The sequence below is a fragment of the Falco naumanni genome, chromosome 4 (genome assembly GCF_017639655.2).
Source record: "Falco naumanni isolate bFalNau1 chromosome 4, bFalNau1.pat, whole genome shotgun sequence".
Lineage (NCBI taxonomy): Eukaryota > Metazoa > Chordata > Aves > Falconiformes > Falconidae > Falco > Falco naumanni.
The window spans coordinates 40,145,051-40,166,297 of record NC_054057.1 but is presented as its reverse complement, the minus strand read 5'-3'; the positions used below and the strand labels follow the sequence as shown (position 1 = coordinate 40,166,297).

General features: G+C 41.2%; 1 protein-coding gene across 12 annotated transcripts in view; it reads left to right on the top strand.

Moving 5' to 3' along the window:
• Positions 1-21,247, top strand: part of CUBN (cubilin) — a 155,164-nt gene that overhangs the window by 50,540 nt on the left and 83,377 nt on the right. For all 12 annotated transcript variants that reach the window (XM_040593691.1, XM_040593689.1, XM_040593690.1 and 9 more), the window contains one exon: positions 13,127-13,286. In XM_040593691.1, the coding sequence (XP_040449625.1) occupies positions 13,127-13,286 (160 nt within the window). The remainder of the gene's footprint in view (positions 1-13,126; positions 13,287-21,247) is intronic.

Sequence of the window (21,247 nt, the reverse complement as noted above, 5' to 3'; positions counted from 1 at the left end):
CAAGAAAAATCAGGTCAACACCAATCAAGAAATACAGTAAGGATGTGGAAGACAAAGGGGAAATTTATCTTATCTAAATTTAGCCATTAAAACTCAGGTGTTAAGTCCGAATGATTTGTCCCTATTTCCTCTGCGATTAGTAAAGTGAAACATTGCCGGAGAGCACGTGTCTGCAGTAGGGAGGATGAATCATTTTGCAGGTGCCTAGATTTGCTACAGAGTCTAGCTATCACCTTAGATTAGATGTACTCACTGGCTTTTATGGGTGAAGTGAGAGGTCATGATTCCAGCTTTATGTAAAGAAGAAGAAATCTTGAGATTAGTAAATTGATCGCAAAAAGACCATAAGCCCAGTTATTTTCCTCTTGTTTTTATCCGAGAAGGAGTGGGGAATATTAAAAAACTTTAAAATGTGTTATTTCTACATTTTTAAAGGGAGGGTTGCTGTGTCTCCTGTTTATACTTTCCTTTTCATAATTAATCTGCTTCTTTAAAGGGACTGAAGGAAATTGAATTTACCCACAAACAAAATGAAATTTTTTTAGCCCAATAAATCTGTCCAGTTAATCTAAAGTCAAATACCCTTTATTTTCATTTCGTCAAAAATTCTGTTTCTAGGACAACTGAAAAGATATTGTGTTGTACATCATACTGTGGGGAGTAGAGTGTAGTCATATCACTGCAATACTAAGGATTATAATCCTACAATTTCATCCTTCAGATCTCACCCTTGTACAGGGTGCCAGTATATAGTCCCTGTGCTCTACTTGGATTTTGAAAAAGAGGAATTAAAATTTAGAGAAGTGTTAGAGAAGACTACTTGCAGCCAAGGAGAGGGCTAAGGAATAATGCCCACATTTCTGGGGATACTTACTTATGCTGAGGTCTTGCAGAAGATCCAGCAACAGGCCTGGTGATGGGCTACTCTGTTCCCTTTAGATGTCCTCCCTTGCTCCCTCTACCTCCTTACTATGGCAGCTTTCACAGCTCAAAGTTGATAATAAACTGGCAAAAGTGGTGTTCCACCAGCTTTCTTCTCTTTGTGGCCAGACATGGAAAGAAAGAATATATATATGAAGAAAATAAACAAAGGAGCACCGTATTGAGAACTAAATATTAAACCCTGGTTCATTTTTGTGAGGAGGCTGGAAAGGAGAAATTGGAGCCAAGTGGAGAGGCTAGTGCTAGTCTCAAGATGCCTAAGTCCTTGATCCATGAAAAACAGGAGCTCTGCACACAGGAGCCAGGCAATGAGGAGCAAGAGACGTGCCAGAAGACTCTATTCTAGACATAAGTCAAGGCTGGAGGAATAGTGCCAGAGGCAAGGACCTGATCCAAAGCACTTAAAAAAACAGAAATAAAATGTATCAGAGGGAGTGAGGAGAAAGGGTGCAGAAAAATACTTGCACTCTTTGTTTTAACAATTTTTACAATTTTTCAGTGCTTCCAATCAAATAAAATGCAGACTGAAAAAGGTATAAGGAGGAAAATGCAAAGGAAAAAGTGTGTCATGGAAGTGTGGAAAGGAGGCTTTAATTTGCAATTCATGAGACATTACTTACAAATCTTCCTCCAGATGCCATTAAGAAATACCACTTGGAAAAGATGTTCTCATTTGGTTGTTGCATGATGCACAAATATGTGCCATAGTGTAAAAAAGAGAATAAAGTTGAACCAGCCAGGGAACTGAATAGTGCTTGCTCCCAGCCTACAACTTGCGAAAGGGGAGCATGTTGGCAAAGCTGTGAGTGCTCTGTGGTGTAGGGGAAAGGGGGAATCATCTGTAACAAGTGTGCAGTTCACTTTCTAAGCAGACTGGAGATATTTGCGATTTTTATGTCTGAAATCCATGTGGAGTTTGACACCACTGCAAATTGGAAAAACAGGTTAATAAAAAAAATCCTGACTCACAGTTGTTCAGCTAAGATAAATTACTTTTCTGCCACATGTAGTTTTGAGATTCTTTTATTTCAAAGAGGCCTAAAAGGGGAAAGCTCTGGTGCCCAGTGGAATATAACACTGCAAAAATAGAGATATAATCCTGTTCACTCTAGTCCAAGTGGGTGGTGGACCCTTTTTTTGCCCTTCACCATTTTTTTTGGAGGAAATGGGAAGCTGCTGCACAGACGGTTTCCATGTAGTTGCACTCACAAACTGTAGTGGCCACTGGTGCTGATCAGGTGCTCTTTTACCCCAGGAGCTTCTAGGTGCCCTTTTCCCCCATCTCCTTTTGGGTTTGGAGGCAGCTCTCCCACCTCAACCCCTTGTAGCAGGCAGCAACAGCCTATTTGTTGTCTTAGCTCTGTGTCAGCCCCGACAGTAGCAACCGCCTGCTCCGTGGCAGCTAGCAGATGGCAGGCCTGGTGACAATATTTACTGCTACTTGCTGGGAGGCTGGGGATGGGAAGAACAAGAGTTGGTGGTTAGGTTGGACTAGGTGATGATCACAGTTGTGGTGGTACAGGGAATATGGGAAAGTGATAAGCCATGGAGAAGGACAAGATTAAATGTTGCAGAGGTGTTATGGTGGAGACCTGACCTGCCTGAGCAGAGTATGATCCAGAAATGGCAGCTACAGAAAAGAAAAGAAAAAAAAGAATAAAAAAAGCAAAGCTACTTTTAAAAGTCAGTGGGAGAAAGAGATTTAATGCATGTGGACATATTTGTATGACATTGCAAATGTCTCAAACTAGAGATATGATTTTTTTAAAAAATAATTCTGAAGGACAAAATCATGGTGCTTGGTAGGGTGAGAACAGCTAGACTGGGCAAGCTGCTTTCCTGAGTACTTCTGGACCTGGCCTGCTGGACGCTGTGGTTTTGGTCCCAGTCTCCATACTGGAAAAGGGCCTGTTCTTCAGATTCGTGCTTAAATATGATTTACACTTCTGACCCAAACCCACATGTGGTATATAAGAGCATTTTGCCTCATGACTAATTCAGTCTGATAGAATATATTAATTTATGTGCTCCCTGGCTTAGTCCACATATGAGTCAGAAACGAAGTATGTAGAGTAATGACAAAACCAAAAGTTTCTACACACAGGTATTCCTAGTGGTTGTCAGTTACCAAAGATAATATCGTCACTAAGAGCAAGTAACTGTTTCAAGTACAGGACAAGGAAAAAGATAGATGTCCAAAGAGTACAAGTAAGTGTAAGTGCAGTTCATGGCTGTCCCTGACTGAAACGCAGTCACAGCTGTACAATGAGAAGTCAGCCATGTATTATATTACCTATTTCCTTTTCTCCTTTGATCACGGAAGCTTTTTGTGAGCCAGACTACCGTTTGCGGCAGCTGGCTGGTGTTACTCATGGTAAGCAGCATTCCCTCTCCACAGGGAGCTTTGAGTGACTCTGACTCAGTCTGGCCTAGGCAGGACCTGCATTTCCACCGCTTCAGCATGTGTGACTATTTATGCCTCTGTCAAGTAGGAGGGAAAAAGCCCCATTCCTCTGACTTAGTGGCAGTTTTCTGCCCCTGTGCATAGGAGCCAGAAATTGAGAAGAGGCAGTGTGGGAGGGAGGCAAAACTGCAGTTTTTTATAATGTCAGTCTCTGGCATGAATCTTGTATGAGCACTTTCTCAACAAATGAGCAGTGTGTGGTGTTTCGTGGCCTGCCAGAGGATGTTGGCTCATTGCTAGTAATGCTCCCAGGATGTGTGACATTTTGAAAGGAGTTTATAGCGAAGTTTTAAGAATATGAGATGAATGGCTTCTGATAAAGATGTACAGAAGTAGCAACAATATGATACAAAGCACACCACATAGCGGACTCTCTCCTAGTGATGCTTCACTAACTAATTAGATTGGATGGTCTTTAAATTATATTGCATGCTGTGGCTTGGCTTAATAACCTAACATTAGTCTTTCTAGAGGAGTTATCAGGCTGTAGCCAATGAGATATTGCAGACAATGACATAGAAATGTCATTCCTTCCTCTACATTCACCAGGTTATTAGCTGAACAAGCATTTATTTGACTCCCCGTTTTTAATGATGAATTACCTTCTTATTTAGTATGACAGAACATAACCTCCACAGAGGCAAAGCAATTTTATAAATAAGGAAAATGTCATGTTATTGCCCTAAAGATGAGAGTCTTGCAGTAGGACTGAAATGTACTCCTTTCTTATCCAAGAAAAATACCATTTGAAAAACACTAATCTTTCTGTTCTTCAGTAATGATCTCCCTCTATATTCTTCTGGTCAGAACTTACAACCATCCCTTGAAGTCCAGTCTGTTTAGCATCTGCTTTTAGTAAGTACAGGGAGGACCTTGCCAAGCCTTTTGCAAGATACCACCAGCCTGATAAGCAGATAGTAAAATTGTGTCATGCAGCAAGAGAAGTTTCAGAGCTCTCTGTCTGGGTCTCACCCCTTTGGTCTGTGCAGACTGTTGATCTAGTGGCAAGACTGGGATTACTGGGTTAATGCAAAAGAACATCTTATGGGGGCAAACAACTGCCTGATAACAGCAGAAGCCTTCCTTCTGCTGCAAGGCAGGATAGAGTTCTTTGGAATAGAGCACTTCCTTGCTTGCTTACTGCTGGTGTACTTAAGAAGTCCAGACTCTTTCAGCAATTAGGCTCAGAGTGGTCAAAATACCATTTTTCCCTTATATGTGGAATATTATCAAATAATTACAGTAATTAATATGGCATCTGCTCCTGAGAACTGTTTCATTTTCTTCTGGTGGTAACAGGATATGTCTTTGTCTTTTTTTTATCTTTTTTTAAACCACAGTAGCATTCCAGAGATGTGCCATAATATCCTTTTTCTCCATCTGGAAATACTGCATTAGATAATTGTCACTTGCGCTCAGCTGGTCATTGTCTCCTTTTTATTAGCTTATCATAGAAGAAGACAAACCACTTACCCTGTTTCTAGTTTTACTCCCTTTTGTACTTGTGAGTAATAAATATGCTTAAGCCATATTAAGAGATTAACATTATTACAGTTTATTTATGAGTATGTCTTTTTTAAGTGCTGCAGGAATTCTTTAACCGCAGAGAACAGCTTTGCTTATGGCCATGCATTGATTTACAAAATGTCACCCATCGTACATCACCCTGGGGAAGCAGATGATATATTGAATATTCCCATCCAGGTTCTGCACACAGACGTCAAATGACAGCCTGCTGGCCAGACTGCAGTGGTATCCATTAACATACTACCATGCAAACTGGCAGCATGCCAGCCCATCCCTGAATTCCTTCAGGGGTTTATGGGCCTCCACAAGAACTCCAGTGTAAGACTGTAAGGATAAAAGCAACAATTCTCCTTGTTTTTTTGTGGCAGGCCTCACCATTGGTACACAGGGAAATCTTAGCCCTTGCACTGATTTTCAGTGAGAGATCTTGATACTCAGGAGAGCATCAGGCCAAAAAGCTGCCCACCCTAGACAAGACTGGCTCAGGGCTCGGATTTTTGTTTTCCCAGTTGCCTGCACTGCCAGAATCAAAGTACACTTTGGCTTTGCTGTTTGAAAGGTTACTTAGAAGCAGACTTAGAAATGCATGCAAAACCCCGTACCCCTCAAGACAGCTAAATTTGTCAGTGATGAAAGGGTTGCATGGTGCCTACAGAAACCTCAGATGACAAGAAGCACGAGTGAAGCCAGCACAGACTCTTCTGCTCTTGGACTCACAAAATGAGTCAGACCTTCATGGACACAGCATTTTCCACACCCTGACAGCTCAGAGCAATGTGACTTTGTCTGTACCTTCAGGAAAAAGCACTGCACAATGAAGTGACTGTGAAACACTACCATATGATGGTAGTGTGCATGCCTCTTGTTGGGGAAGGGGCATTTGGGACTCGTCTAGTTGCAGCTGGATTCGTCTCTCCTCTGTTCTTCTGTATTCTAAATTTTGCTGGATAGCCTGGCCAGTGACTGTCTGTGCAGTGGAGTGGCTTATCCCACTCAGCACAGGCATCACAGTGTGAAATTACATGGTGGCTGAGGAAACCCCATCTGAATTGCTCAAAGCTTCCCCTCATTCAAAGGGAAGCCCCAAGACAGTTCAGGGAAAACCACACAGGACTCTGAGGAAGCTCTTATCCCTCCTCTTCCCGTTGTTCACATGAGCAGGCAGGTTTGCTTTCCTGAAAGCCCAAGGGGCAGGAGTATTTCCTTTTCTCCCCTCTTCATTTGCTGCGATCAAGCTGCAGCTCTCCTCAGTTGCCATAGGTTGCATGATCTAAATTTTCTCAAATGGGAAGGATTCCCAGAGAGGATCCTTCTGTCTCTGGCCTCTGATGGTGTTGGTGTGATGTTGCTTGCACTGGCAGTTCGGTTCATCTGGGCTGGCAAAGCACATGAGGAACAGCACTCAGCTCTGGACAGGAGTCAGCAGTTCTGCAAACTGCTCAGAACCCCCTGAGGTTTTCAGAGCAGGTGCAGCTTCTTCATCCCCCCAGTTGCTGTAGTCCCTAGGCACAGCCCCATCTCTTTGTAAAGGGCTTTTTCCCCACAGTGAGCAGGTTTCTACTGAAGAATAACTTTGGAAATATTATTGTTCCAAGCTCAAAAGCAGTCCTTCTCCCTCTGCTTTGAGTGGATTCTCACTGCAGAGGAACCGCCTCAATTTTTGAGGTGCTGGGGAAAGCAGGCAGTCTACCAAAATAACCGCAGCCTGGTGACCAGGCACGTGTGACCCCACTGCCAGGAGGACGTGGATCCCCAAGCAGCCCCTTGGTCAGCAAAGGCAGGAGAGACGCTTCAGGCACCCATCTGGATGCTGGCCATGACAGCAAACCTCTGCTTTTACCTCAGGGGGAGGCACAGGGTCAGGAACAGGACACTGGGGCAGCCTGGGTTTGCCTCAGGCAGTGGAGCCATGATTTGAGGTCAAAGCACCCACAGCACTTAGCAGAGGTGCAGGGCTTTCCGGCTGCATTGCTGCGCTGGGCTGCCTTGCTTTCAGCTCAGCCTGCCCTGGCCAGCGTGCATGGGTGAGACTCCAGGACTGCCCCGCTGCAGGCGGCTGAGAGCTTCCCCGTTCAGACAGCTATGCCGATTAGGTGGAAGTGCTCTTCTAATATAGGCTTGGGAATTTAAAATACGCTGAAGAAATAAGGTTTTGAGTGCAGGCGTTGGGGCTGACCAACTAGGTGGGTGTCTCCTAGGCATTCCTTTCTTAAACAGCAGTTGTTTCCTATTTCTATATCTAAAAAAAATTTAAAATTTCATCCAAAGATACACCCAGCATTTCTTACGTTCTTACAATAAAAAGAGACTTGCTAAAGAGAATTACTTGTTTTATATCATTTGCAGAAAGAAACCTTTCCTAGAAAGGCAGGAATGAGCAGATTTGCCCGTAGTTAGAAATTCTTGTTTTCTTTGAGAAGATAGTAAGTGGCAATGTAAGAGATGAAAAATCCTTTTAAAAAATACCACTGCAGTCCAACGTGGAATTGAACTTTGCTTGAAACATTCAAAGGGCTCTGAGTATTTCAGGCCCAGGTTACATGACAAAACACAGACTCAGATACAACTCCTACTATTAAAAAACTAGACATCTCTACATTTCCATGGGTTAGATAAATCCCAGCAAAACTACAGTGTGTCTGTACGTCTTGTGATGCACAATGTCAAACTCCATTGTACTACGGAATAAAATGTTTAATTAGTGACAGTGCGTCATTGTGTGGAGACAAGATACTTGCCTTCAGTAGTCAGAGCAAGGAGTTTCATTAAAGGTCATCTAGGGCATAAACATATTTAAATAATGGTATTTAAACATTATTTAGAATAAGTTCTTAAGGAGGGCTTTTTTCTAGTAGCAATCGCAAACACTTCTCATCATGCAAGCACAAACGTGGCCTTCTTTTGCTCTCCTGTTTGTGTAGAAGTAACAAGGCTCCACAGTAAGATGCTCGAAGTCTTAAGTTGCCTGTGTTTCCATGAAAACTATGTTGGTATGATGCTGAGCTAGCACAGTGTGCCACATCTTGGAGCTGTAGTTTGTTTGGTTTTTTTCTCTGGCTGACAGACCTGCAGATTCTTAAGCTTGCACTCTGGTTCTTCTAGAAAGAAAAATACTGCTTGGAAATTGATTCTTTTTATTTTGTTGATTCTTGCTTTAACAAGTAATGGTGTTTGCACTTTAAAGTGCCTCCTGTTACTTGAGCGGTGGTTATATTGTCTGTGTTTTGCTTCATTTTGTTTTCTGGTAACATATTTGTTACTATGCCATCAAAATTTCTTTTCCAAAGCCTGACCCATTCAGGAAGAGTTACTCAGATACCTGTAATCACTGCCTCTAGTGTTTAGATCAGTCAAAACAATCCCATTTTGTTTTGGATACTTGTGTGTATCAGAATAGCATACTTGTGTGTGGGAAAGGGATACTTGTGTGTGTCAGAATAGCAATTTGAGTATGTCCTAGAGGCTCCAGCAATAGGTGGGAGACTTGCAGCTATTCTGGTCTAATTCAAGGCACAACATCCTTTTCTCAGTTCTGCAAATACAGCCCAGGGCTGTTGCTGCTGGTCTCTGTGAAAAGGCTTTCAGACTGCAAACAATTTGGTTCAAGACTCAAATTGAGAGAATTATTGAATGATTATGTAAAGAATTATCGACACCTGATAATAGAATTATTTATAGTACAATAAAATGAGAACTGTCAGTATTCATAGGATGGATTTCCCCCTCATATGAAACAGAAAGTTTGTTTTGAAGACTCTCCATCACATCTGGATCAACACAATGTGTTATGCCTGACTAATGTATGTAAGCAGCTTTTTTCCAGAGCACATTAGGCTGGGGATTTTCCTTTATAATCATTTTCCTGATGGAAAAAACTATGCCTTTTCACAGAAATAAAAGTTCTCCAAGAGAAAACCGAAATGTTACCCTAAAAAATAAAATATCAGTTTTCTGCCAGGGAAACTGAACAGATAGAGTCCCTCTACCTGTCTGGAAGGCTCCTGCCAGTCTCACGGTGCAAGAAGGAATAATATTGACAAGGCGGTCACCTAGAAAAATGTCCCTGCTTTGAGTATGCCCAAATGGAACACGTTCAGTGTTTCTTTCCTCCCATTTGTTTGAGATCTTTATTTCCTTCTGCACAGCAGAAACTCCGTTTTCCAGTCAGCTGAGTCCTTGAGCCCTTGCTCCAGTTCTAGCAGTGAGCTTCTCTGTGACACAGGTCACGCTGCTTTGCTTTGCTCCTCCAAAGAAAGTTGAACAGCTGTGGCCTCCAGATCATTGTTACTGGCGTCAGTGACATATTGCTAGGCTGAAGAGTCAGAAAAGCCAAAATGTAATACTGGTGACCAGGGTGTCTCCTCTGGGAGAGCTACCCAAGCCAAACCCTTCCTGCAGCCTTGGCTGGCCCTGCTGTCCCAGCCCAACTCCAATGTACAGCAGATGATTCAGCTCCCACTTTGCTGCAGGGCAGTCCCACAGCTTGCTTCATCCCTTAGAGAGCTAGTACCTCCCCTTTTTACTTTTGTGTCAGCCTATACGCTTGCTCCTAGGCAGCCTGATAAGTAGTTTTTTGTAACTCATGCCTAATAATTTGTCTGAACGTACTGTATCCCCCGCCTGGGCCCAGTGCCAGAGTGCAGGCTGATGAAATGGAGCGCCCTGGGTGCTGCTAGGTGATTGCTTTGGTTAAAGAGGGGAGGCTAAGGATCTGGACATGTGCTGCAGCTGTTTGCATATTTTGCCTGTTGGATCGTCTGCCAAAATCATTATGAAGCCCTTGGATTTTCTGATGGAGGCTAAAAGGTCTGAACAAATAAATATTTTACAAAACAAATATCTACACAGAAAAGGGAGCAATTGCTTTCTTCCCAATAAGGAGCTGGGAGGGAGACCAATCCCCAGTTCCTAGACTCAGTATGGTACTGTAGTGGCTAATAAACTGCCCCAAAATTCAATTGTCTTGCACAGTTCAAGGGAATACCGTGCCCCATATAGCCTGGGGAAGAACCTTCTCTCGATTTGCAGCAGTTTAGGATAGCACAGCTGACAAAGCAGACCCTTAGACAAGAAACACTATCTCGGAGATCAGAAGAGAAATTGTGGTTCATGAGATCTGTGTGCAGCTTCGGTTTCACTTGCCCGTATTTTTGTGAGAGCAAAATGTGGTTTGAGAAGTTCAAAATGCCCTGTGAAAACTCCCAGCTGTTCCCTTCATTTAGAAATGAAAGCTCAAAAAAACTCCACTGTAATTCTAGCAGTCGCGGTTCTGCCTCTCTCAATGAATTACAGCTGGCCAGGCACTCGAATTTCCTGCGAAACTGCTCTGAACCCAGACCCACGGGGCAGCACGGCATGAAGGGGTTGCCATGGGAACCGCTCTTTGTGATTCGAAATACTGAAGGACTGTTTTCAGGGAAACTCCATAGAAATGTGACATTTGCTGTCTTAGATAAAAATAACACTCCCTTGATGAATCAAAGTTGCAGGAGACTCATGAAGGTTGGGGTTTTTTGTTTGGGATTTGAAAGTTTCTGGGTATGATGTGTCCAGTTCTTTAGAATGTTTTTTTCATTTGTAATCGCTAAAGGTAACAGCTGATTGTTGAATGTATTTAATATAGTTGTTGCTTCTATTCAGAGCACAGATTCATGATCACCACGTTGATTCATTCTTTGCCATTCATACTTTTCTGGTGTAAGATTTCCATGGCTTGAAGCCACAGAAATATGAGTAGTATATACCACAAAGCTTTCAAAGAAAGTAGTACTGTTAAAAAATCTAATTGGATCTGACTTCATTTCATTTTGCTGAATTTAAGCCGTAAAAGAATGCGTAAAGCTTTTAGCCTGGCTTGGAGGAAGGTCATAACTGTAATGCTGGGCATGGGACAGCTCAGCTGTCTGTTAGGCGGTCCTTCAAGCTTTATGTTTGGAAAGAATACAGATAGACGTTCAACTTCTTAACATTTGATCCTTATGACAGTTTCATATCTTATTATCAAACACATTTGATTAAGGCTTTGCAAGAACTACCAGCAATGGGTCTGCAATCAGAAACTTTCTTGATTTCTCCTAGAGAAATCATACTAAATGAAGTGATAGTTCTCAAGTTCCAATACACTTCCCATGCTCTGAGCCTTTCATTGTATTAGAGGATTGAAAACCAAAAAGATTCATGGTCAACACCTGCAAAAATAGGCCATGGAATATTACCACAGAATTATTCATGCAATTTGCCCTTAACTTCTGGCTGAACTACATCCAATTTATTTTTTATTTAAAAATGGCACTCAAACTAGACTGTCTTCTTGAGGATTTGAAACCATTTGAGTAGATTTCTTGGCCCCAACTCCATCTTAAATCAACAACAAGATTTCCAAAGGTCCTGCAAGACCAACATCTTGAGCAGAAAACCTGAGGGTTTAATTACTCATTCCCATATGTGAGTCTGCTAGAAAACGTGTGCAGAAATTAGTAGCTAGCATGGTTAATAAGTATTTACTATAATATCATACTTCCATACTATGGGTGTTGAGTGTAGGAGAATTCCTAGTGGAATCAGAGGTATTTGGAAAAGAGATTTGAATGGAGAGGAAAGATAAATAAACCTTGGCTGTTTTTCTAGAGATCACAGCTTTGATTCTTCGCACAGAAAGAACTTTACGGTGATGGCTTTAGAACAGAGAAAAGGTTTTGCTGAAATTCTAAAAGAAAGCATGCCAGAAATTCACAATGAGAATGGTCAGACATGGTTTCTGTGCCAGTAGTTTGCTGGGTTGTTAGGATGATGTGCTCCGTGAGACTGAAGATGAGATGAACTGTGCCAAAGTGATAAAAAAGCACAAGGGTCGCTGTTTTTCTAAACTTTAAGAACCATAGTTACAAAAGTAGAAATAATAAAGCAACTCCTAACTTGACGACACTGTCAGTCTGATATTATAAGTCAAAGGTAGTTTAGCTAAAATGTCTCATTTTTACCAGCTTTGCAAAAATTGTATTCCTTACCCCTGAAAAAATGAGATTGTTGGGATATTTGGTGAGGAACATAGATGCATATTCAGTGTGTTTACTGGATATGAAAAAAGTCACAAAACTAGAATTTGGAAGAACAATTAAACCTGTTTGGAGAAAACTAATGTAGAGAGGCTTACAAACTCTTAAGTATCCATTATTACTCCATCAAAACATTAAGTGTTAAGTGTTTTCATTTAAATGTGCGTATATGACAAACTGCAGCTGTCAGGATTTAAATACAGGAGTATTTCCTTAGCATTTATTTGTTCATTTTGGGTTGGGCTTTTTTAGAGTGGTGATGTTTTAAGAGTGAGATAGAGGATTTCTCACCTGTGTTGGGGAACAGAAAGATTTTTCAGGTTGGCTACGTCTCCCAACACATTGACTATCAAGATACAATCATGTAGAATATGACTAGGAGGTCAAACATAAAGTGTTTCTAAGTACAAAAGTTCAGAAAGCATAGCTCAGTCCACTTCTCCAAAGCAGAACGCTAGCATAAGATTATGAAACAATAAATAAACACATATGAAGTTTGCCTTGTGGTTTTTGAGGAATTAATTTGCTTTTGGTTTTCAGTTTTTCCGTACTGTTCTGGGAGGCCCTGGTGATGCTGACTCCTTGGTTTTCTCTGTCACAAGCTAGTCAGTCCTGAAATCACCTGAGTGTAGTCTTAAAGAAATGAAGATGTAAACAGAGTTGTCACTGAGGGGTTTAGAGGCACTGAGCATGTTAGATGAACAGCCACATCAGACTCATGACATCCCTTTTTTCTTTCTGCTTTAGTTCATTGCCATTTGCCCTTTGTCTTCTTCCCCAGCAACCCTCAATACACACCAAAACAGAAACAGCAAAACCTTCCTACTGTACACAGTGTGCAGCCAGGTTTAAGGAGATATTCTAGTCTACTGGAAGGTGTCCCTGCCCATGGTGGAGCTGTTGGAACTAGCTTTAAGGTCCCTTTCAACCCAAACTGTTCTATGATTCTGTGATGATATTGCAGTTATATTTGATCATAATTTCATCCAAATCTTTCCATGCTCCCCAGAGCTCATATTGCTGTGCAAAGGTGGCCGGTGTGAGAAATCTCACTGTTTTTCCTTCGACATCCCATACAAAACATTAAGAATTGGGACGCTGCCTTTTACTCACTGGGATATTTTTTGTTTCATTTCAGCTCTATGATGGGCCTGATGTGCAATCCAACCTGATAGGCACTTTCTGCGGACAGTCTCTTCCACTGGCAGGGAGTACTACAGGGACCAGCCTGCATGTGGAGTTTTATTCTGATGGATTGAACACTAGAAGCGGGTTCCAGATGCTGTGGCATGTTAATGGTAAGTTAGCCAGGTATCCTCTGGGTAGGTAGGTTTTGTTCTTCCCTGTATGTGTAATGGAGTCCCAGCTTATGCCGTCTGATGTCAGCTAAGTAGAAATAACCCATTACAGCTCTAAAAAGCATTGCATTTCCTCATAATTCCTCAAACACTTTCCCAGTGGATGTTTCTGCACGTGCATACCTTAGAAGATCATCTGATCAGAAACTGAGAGCTGTTAGTGAAATGTGCTTTAATTTGCAGGAGCAGGTACAGGGATGAGCGGCATCGGCAGAATAGCTGTACTGAGCAGGAGATACATTACAGGAAAATCATGGGTGACTTGGGGTTTCTAATGGAAAACACTCAGCCCTCGGGTTTGCCTCATTCCTATAGATTTGTGTTTTCACTGCGGGCTTCTCTCCAGTTTTATTTAGTGGTGCTTGTTTTCTTGGGTAGCACGTTCACTTCCAGCTGCCTCCCACCCCCCTCCTCTGCATGAAATAACATTGGCCAGGATGTGCTTTGGGTGTTTTTTCTCTTGTTCTTGCGTGTCATGAAGAAAATAGGCAAGCATGCACACCAGTTACAAACCAATCCGTTAATGACTATACAACTGTGAACTATGTTTGCAGTTTCTTCATAAGTGAGGCTAAAAATGCTAAAAATGCAACTTTTTCACTCCGCTTATTTAACAGCAATATTGGACTATAACAAGATTAAGTCGTGTGCCATTGTACATCCCATCAAAGAGGATCCAACCTTGAAAATAATTAAATCGCCACAGTTGCCCTGTCTGTCTAATCAGTTCACACCATTCAGCTTTCACAGCATTGTAAAGCAGCTGAAATCGGCTGCAGAGGCCTCGCTGTGGGTTGCTGAGGTGTATGGCATGCTATACATTGTTTGAATAGGAGCTCCTCTGCGCTGCTGGCGTTTGCAGCCTCCCAAAGGGCTCTCGTCGACTAGACAGTGGTGTTTTGCATTCAGCAGAGGTCAAGGAGCATTTCTGGGCAAAGGAGGGACATACGCGGGAGGAGTGAGATGTGTGGCAGGAGCCAGCAGGGAAAGTGCGGCAGCACAAAGGTAGGTTCTTGTGCTTTGAGGTGATGTCATTCTGGAACTGCACAAAAGAAGAAAAAGTGGAGGCTTTTATGCACAGCCAGATGACATCAGCTCCATACAGTAGCCATGGTGCTGGGTTAACTTGCTTTTCTAAAGCTCTCAAAGCTTTCCAGAATTTGCCTGTGTGGTAAGCTCTCTTGTGCTTTCCCTCCACGTCCCCCTCCAAACGTTTTTGTGGACTCTCCAGCCCTTTTCCAACCCCCTGCACTCCTTTTCTACACTGACACATTTACTTCTCTGTCAGACAGCACTGCTCCTCTTTCATTCCTGGACACTAAACTGCAGCCTAACATTGCACAGGGCCTAGGCTGCTAATGTGGGCTGTATCTAAGCAGCAGAGCAAGATCTGTGGGTTCAGATAGGGCTGGCTCCTAGGGAATGTCTTTGCTGGCTCTGACATCCCAAATACGACTCCTGACAGCCTGTAATATGAGTGCAAGTTCCTCCAGAGCTGGCCACACTTGTCATCTTTTTGTTCATTGCAGGCACTTCCTTTTTTTCTTGACTGGTATCATGCACAGATATGGGTATTCCTCTTACCCTTGGTGGCTACATGGTCTGGGCATATACCGCTGCCCTCAACTGGATAAAATTAGACAAGTTCCTGTAGTCAGGGTGCTATATTTGCTTCTCCCTTTTGAAAATCTTTCAAATGCACAAAAAAAGCTCACTGGAGAAAAGCTCCTTATCTAGGAGAACTGATCAGAAGATGCAGCCTTTGAACTGGATATTTTGGAGTGAAGCATTCAGGTCCCCTCTTTCCTGCAGGCAAATCCCTAAGAGAGTCTAAACCTGGAGCTGGTAACATCTCACCTGACAAGAAAATAACAAGGCTACATGTGCTGGTGAGAGAAGAGTTTTGCTTGTACTCAAGTGACAAATGAGTACAATTTCATTTATGTACGTACATTATGAGTACACAAAAAAAGTGCTCTAGAGTTGAGGCTGCTGTGAACTATTTCTCAGGCTGTCCATGTGCTCCTTAACTGGCAGTTGTGAAGCATCTATGTGACATGTATCAAGGGCATTCACGTGCTTTGATGATAGAAGAGATCAGTATTTACATCTGCCACCATATGCCTGATACAGTTCACTCTTTCTGGCAACTTTGCTCGGTTATGAGATGATCATGAAAAGCCAAAAGTTTACCTCATTGATATCTGATGTGAGGAACCCCTTCTGCCACATGACACAAATTTTGAATGTTTTGATTTGAAACATTTGCATCTGATCTTGCCAGTTGCTGAGCCACTACTTTGCAGTTGCTGAGTTACTGAAGGAAACCCAGTCTTTAGGCTTTCCCAAAGACACAATTAGTAACTGATCTTAGGAGAATGCTGTTATTTATGCTTAAAAGTGTCCTATATAATTTTAACTTGGATGCAACACTGTAGTGCAAAGAGTTCAAATTAAAAGTGGTCGTGGTTCTGAAATAACACTGTTCATGTAAGGGGCTTTCATCGATGAACCTGGATTTAGAATTGATTGGGCTAAATCACTAATGTTTTCTTCTGCAGCCAAGGCCTCAAGAGGGATTATTCACCAGAGGAAAGCTTGAATCTGCAAGATGCTCATTCTGCTTCTACTGTTTATTAGGAATCTTAATATAGGAAAATATATTTGGGGGCATATATTGGCCTTTTAAGAAAGAACAAATTCTTGGTAGCAGTCTGGATATTGCAAAGATGGCATGCCAATTGAATTGCTTTCCTTAAAAAAAAAAAAGCAGGAGGCCAAAAGGGCAAAGGTCTCTCAGTGCAAAATTAGACCAGTGACAACTGTCACTATCTGAGAAGACACATATTTCCTAGACCTGTCACTTACCTTATTAGGCGACATGCATGTGGGAGCTGACTGCTTTATATATACATCTGCATTTCATTAGAAGCTTACTCATTTGGCTGCTTGATTGTCAGGAAATTTAATTGGCTTTTCTCATAATAGGCAAAATTTATGCCCACTATTCTGTTTTCTGTGACATATTAATTTCCCCTTTAAAGAGGAAGCACAGCACATTATTGAGAAAATAATTATGTAGTCCCAAAGTATTGTATCGCTCTTTTCCTTCACCACCATCTTCTTTCTGTTGGATTTCCCTAAGAAATGTTTGGTGGACAGGTGTGAAGAAGGCTGCTTGGCTAATGAGAAAAGTTTTCATTAGCCTGGGTCTGTATTTTCAGAAGATGAATATTATGAAAAGGCATACAATAACTAAAGACTGGTGTTTTCAGTACGTGTCAGGTAAAATGCAAATATTTTGTTAGTTCTTCAGGGAAGCATAACAGAAACAGAGATTAGATTAGATTAGATTAGATGATTAAATTAGGATGCCGAAGCCATTCGCTGCAGACATTTGCCAGGCATCTGTTAGGATTGCTGGAAAGAATGCCGCATTGCAGGTCAATGAGGGAGCTGAGGCCCAGATTTCCTAAGCCTGAATCATAGCTCTGTTGTTGATTTCTTGTGCGGCCTTTGACAAATTGCCATTTGTTTAGTTTTCAAAAATGACTATTCCTTTTCAGTGTCTTTCTGTCACATTAAGTCTAAGTACGCACGGGATCTGACCTTTTGAAGTCCTGAGCAGTTTTTTTGAGTTGTGGGTGATACCATGTTCAGAGCTGGCTTTTTGTATTGCAGTTCTCTATGAGAGCTCAGGATGAATTAATTTCTGTTTCTTCAGCAAACTGGACCTCCTCCCACCCCCAGACTAATACATTAGAATAAGGGCCAAAATTTTCTTTAAAAGCTTATTGCTGAATGGTTTGATCAGTGTCTGAGAGCTAGAAAGTGTTGCTTTTTTTTTTTAACATTGAACACATATCAGCTGATATGGGAGCTGTGGCTGTTAAATATTTCAGAGGATTCAACTCCTGTTTAAACGACTAAATTTGCCTTTATGTCTCTGCGTCCCAGAGTAGTCTCTTTGTTTATTATCCATCTTACTGATTTCACATTGGAACATGTTGAAGAAAATACCAGAATTCAGGGGACTGATGAAACAATAATAATCAAAACTATAGAGGTGATGAAGAAACCAGAGAGAAGAAAAAAAAAGAACGCAAAAGCACAGCACAGTTTCTCACTTGAAATTTTACTCTTTTGTATAAACCCTCATCACCAAAATTCTCTCTCTTGCTCCATTGGATACTATTCTATAAACTAAACCTACTCAAGAGAGCAAAAGATTTCAGAATCAAATCCAAGTTTTACTTCATGCAAGTATTATTGTAGTACAGGCAAATGTTCGTACTACCCACTACTTGCAGCTATACTCAGTGCTTACCGAAAAATTCCATGATGAGCACAACAAACGGAACAACGCTGAATCCTTTCATGTCACTAACTTTGATTTTACAGTGTCATTTCACTTTAAACTTTATGGAAGGGATTTTTCTAGCATGTGGCTAAAACATACCCATGAATAAATCTGAAAACCTTGCAAATAATAGAGGTTTCCACAGATTAATACTTCTCTATTCAGCTATAATTATTTATGAGAATAGGGATTCTTCTTTGGTTAATGAACACCATCTGCTAACCAAACAGGCAGTAATATGGAAAGATCTATAAATCATCCCTTGCACAATCTTCAGCAACTACTTAGATTTTAGCCAGAGGAAAGCAAAGACACCAAATGTATGTTTCCCGAACTTTCTATTTGTTGTCTGATTTCCTAGCAACTAACAGCAGCTTAGGTAGTTGTTTTAAGCATTTTTCAAGGGAGTTCCAGAACCTTTATACTACTAGAAGAGTATCTCCCATCCCTTTTTTTTCTGTTTAACTGCAGGGCTGAATTTTCCAAAATAACTGCAAGAAGGTCTGCACAAACTGAGCATACGCTGTATACAGTTCAGCTACAAGAACTTTTCCACAGTGCAGCTGTCTGTAAATCTGTCCACAAACAGCAAGACCATGTATTTTTGTGCTGAGAAAAACTTTAAAAGATGTTTCAATATGAACTGAATGGGTCTCACATTATTCACCACTATTTCAGCGAGAGCTGAAGTCATGCAGCAATTTATAGGTTCTGCTTCCACAATTTTATTTACCCCTAAAGACCAAATCTTTTTTCCTTTGTTGCCATAAACAGCATAAATTCCATTATTTTAATAGAAGCAAACTCTAATCTGATGTTTGCAGACAAATGTAAACAGTAGAAGGTTTGTATTCATTTAGTGGTGATGCCAGAGATGGAAGAAGTTTAATTAGCTGCGATGATTACATCATCATTTAAACTTTTCCTATTTCAATATCTTAATAAAGTAGGCAGGCTACTTTTGTATGGAAATTACATTCCAGGTTAAATCAAAATGTATTTCTTAGCTTGCTCAAAAAACAGGAAACATATACAGTACATACAAGTGAATGTTTCAAAAGAACAGGACTGGCATTTCTCATGAAGTTTTCGTTTTAAATGCAAAATCAATACATATATCCACATATTCATATAGGTATAAAAATAAATATGCATCTACATCTGCATCTTCAGTGTGAACACCATACACATGAATGTAATTTGTTTGATATCTTCTCAGGTTATTTTAAGTCTGCCAAGGCTGATTGCAGTGCCTAGTATAAGCATCTTAAGGCAGGGGATCTGTTTTCATAGGTAACACACACATAATATGGGAAATACTTGCAGTTTACTTTTCCTTGATGGCTTGTACCTGTGATCCGATCAAACAAAGGGATAATTCTGTAATAATTTTGTGACTAATGAAAATGGGGAGGACACTGAGTAAGTCAGGGATCAAATTCTAAATTAATCTTCTTAGAACATTCAAGACAAAAGTTTTGTGAATCACAAGGACCCATAATATTCCAGGAACCAAAATATAAGCTGCAAAGTCACTGAAGTTTGCTTCTTGTTTTGAAACACTATTCCTGATCATTTTTGGTTTGTTTTTTTTTTTTTAATTCTAAGGCTTGGCAAATCTTTCACATACAAAATGTATAAGCATTTCAAAAAGTTTTTCTATCATAATTTGAGGTCTTCTCATTTTAGTGTTACGTAGATGTAGCAAGTGAGTTTAAAGGCAGGAATATCTGTTTTAATCTCTTAAGTATTTCTGTAAATATTTTGTTAAAACCATCTAGCATCTATGTATTTTTTCAAAAAAGCACAACAGAACTGATTCTTACCTCATCCATATAAGAGCAGAAACATAATATATAGACTTTCTGCCAGCTGGTCAGAGAGTTCAGAGATTATGATTCTGCTCTGGTACAGAGGCTTCTGCTTTGCATATGCAGGTCAGTCAAAATAGTTCAGGTGTGAAGTTCACATATTTGCAAAGATCAGGGAGTCTTTTTTTCAGGTATTAGTGAATACTTAGGCATAAACTTAAGCAATTTCTGATCTGTTTGAAACAATAAATGATTTCAACATGAGTTCAGCACATTCATTATAAGAAATGAATCACAGACATCTAAACTTTACCTCCATTTTACTGGAGCATGTAAGAAGAATTATTTCTCTTAACAAAGAGCCTTTTCTGGGAACATTTGTAGTTGCAAGAAAAGAAATGGCACATGAAAACCAGTTTGACGTTCTTATTCATGTGCTTCACACACCTCATCCAGAGAGTATTGATTCAGCTCAGAGAAAATATAAACCACTCTGGAGAGGGAGCATGAATAATCTGAATGCTACCTGCAAGGGTTGCATAGAAAGAAAGGTCAGGGCCTCAAAGCCCATCACATAAGCTTTCCACTCATCTGAGCCACTTCGGGTTTAAATAAAAAAACATGTCTTTGTGGCTATCAGGAAACTCTTAGTAGGAGAAGCTGAGTCATAACTGCCTGTTTAGTTTAAAATGTTCCCAGCTTTCCTCAGGCTGAGATAAATGGCAATTGGCTTTGTTCTCGCCTGCTGAAACTCCCCTGCCTCCCCGTTCCCACCCCTCAGGAGCCGAGCCATCAAGTCTGTCTGTTGAGAAATCGTTCTGTTTCCCAAGCTGGCGAGGCGGCTTTCCCCTCCTGAAGTCTGGCCTCAGCGGCTGTGTCATTCCTGCTGCTGAGGGAGAAGAGAGAGAGTAACTCACCCTGCAGATTCAGCTGTAGGGCTCCCCCCCCTGCCGACAACTTTTTTTTTCTCCAGCTATAAAAACCCAACGATCTGGTTTCTTTTGAGGAAAATTAGGCCATCTTCTGATGGCACTGGGGAAAAAAACGGGGTGGTGGGTTCCACTGAAGCTTTCTTCCTCTCTGTCTCTCTGCTGAAATATTAATGGATCTGTTTCTCCGGAGGGACTGAAGGCAGGATTGGTTTCAAATACACTTAAAAGCTGCATTTATTCCTTGGCTGAGACATGGGGTAGCGTGACAGTGTAGCTTTGTGGCTGCAGGGCAAACCACCTCAGGGTTATGGAGCATCCTGTGCAGCAAGTTGGGGAAAAAGGGAGAACTAAGCCTGTGACAATTCACCCGTGAGGTCAACCTCAGCTATGTAAAGTCTTTCCTGGGTTATAGCTAACTATTGCTCAGTTGTGGGAATGCTTGTGTTTGAACGGTGGTTTTCTGGCGAGTCCTGTGCGATGGACTGACGGAGATCCATGTTACATTGTTGGCATGGTTGGGGTCTTCCTCACATCTGTATTTAGATGGCTCTTCTTTAGTTTAAAATAGCTTCTTCTTGCTTTGCTCCATTTCAGACCTGCTGCTCTTTCGTCTCATAGATTTTGCAGTCCTTGAAGTCCTACAGCCGACTGTGGCAAAGCCAAACTCAAGTTTTCAGTGAGGAGCTGAAAGACCCCATGGGTAGAGATGATGGCAAATGCTTTTGGGGTTTAGCAGCCACCCTTCAATAACCACAAGTTTGTCGTAGAAGGTGTTGAGGGAATTATTTGCATTTAATC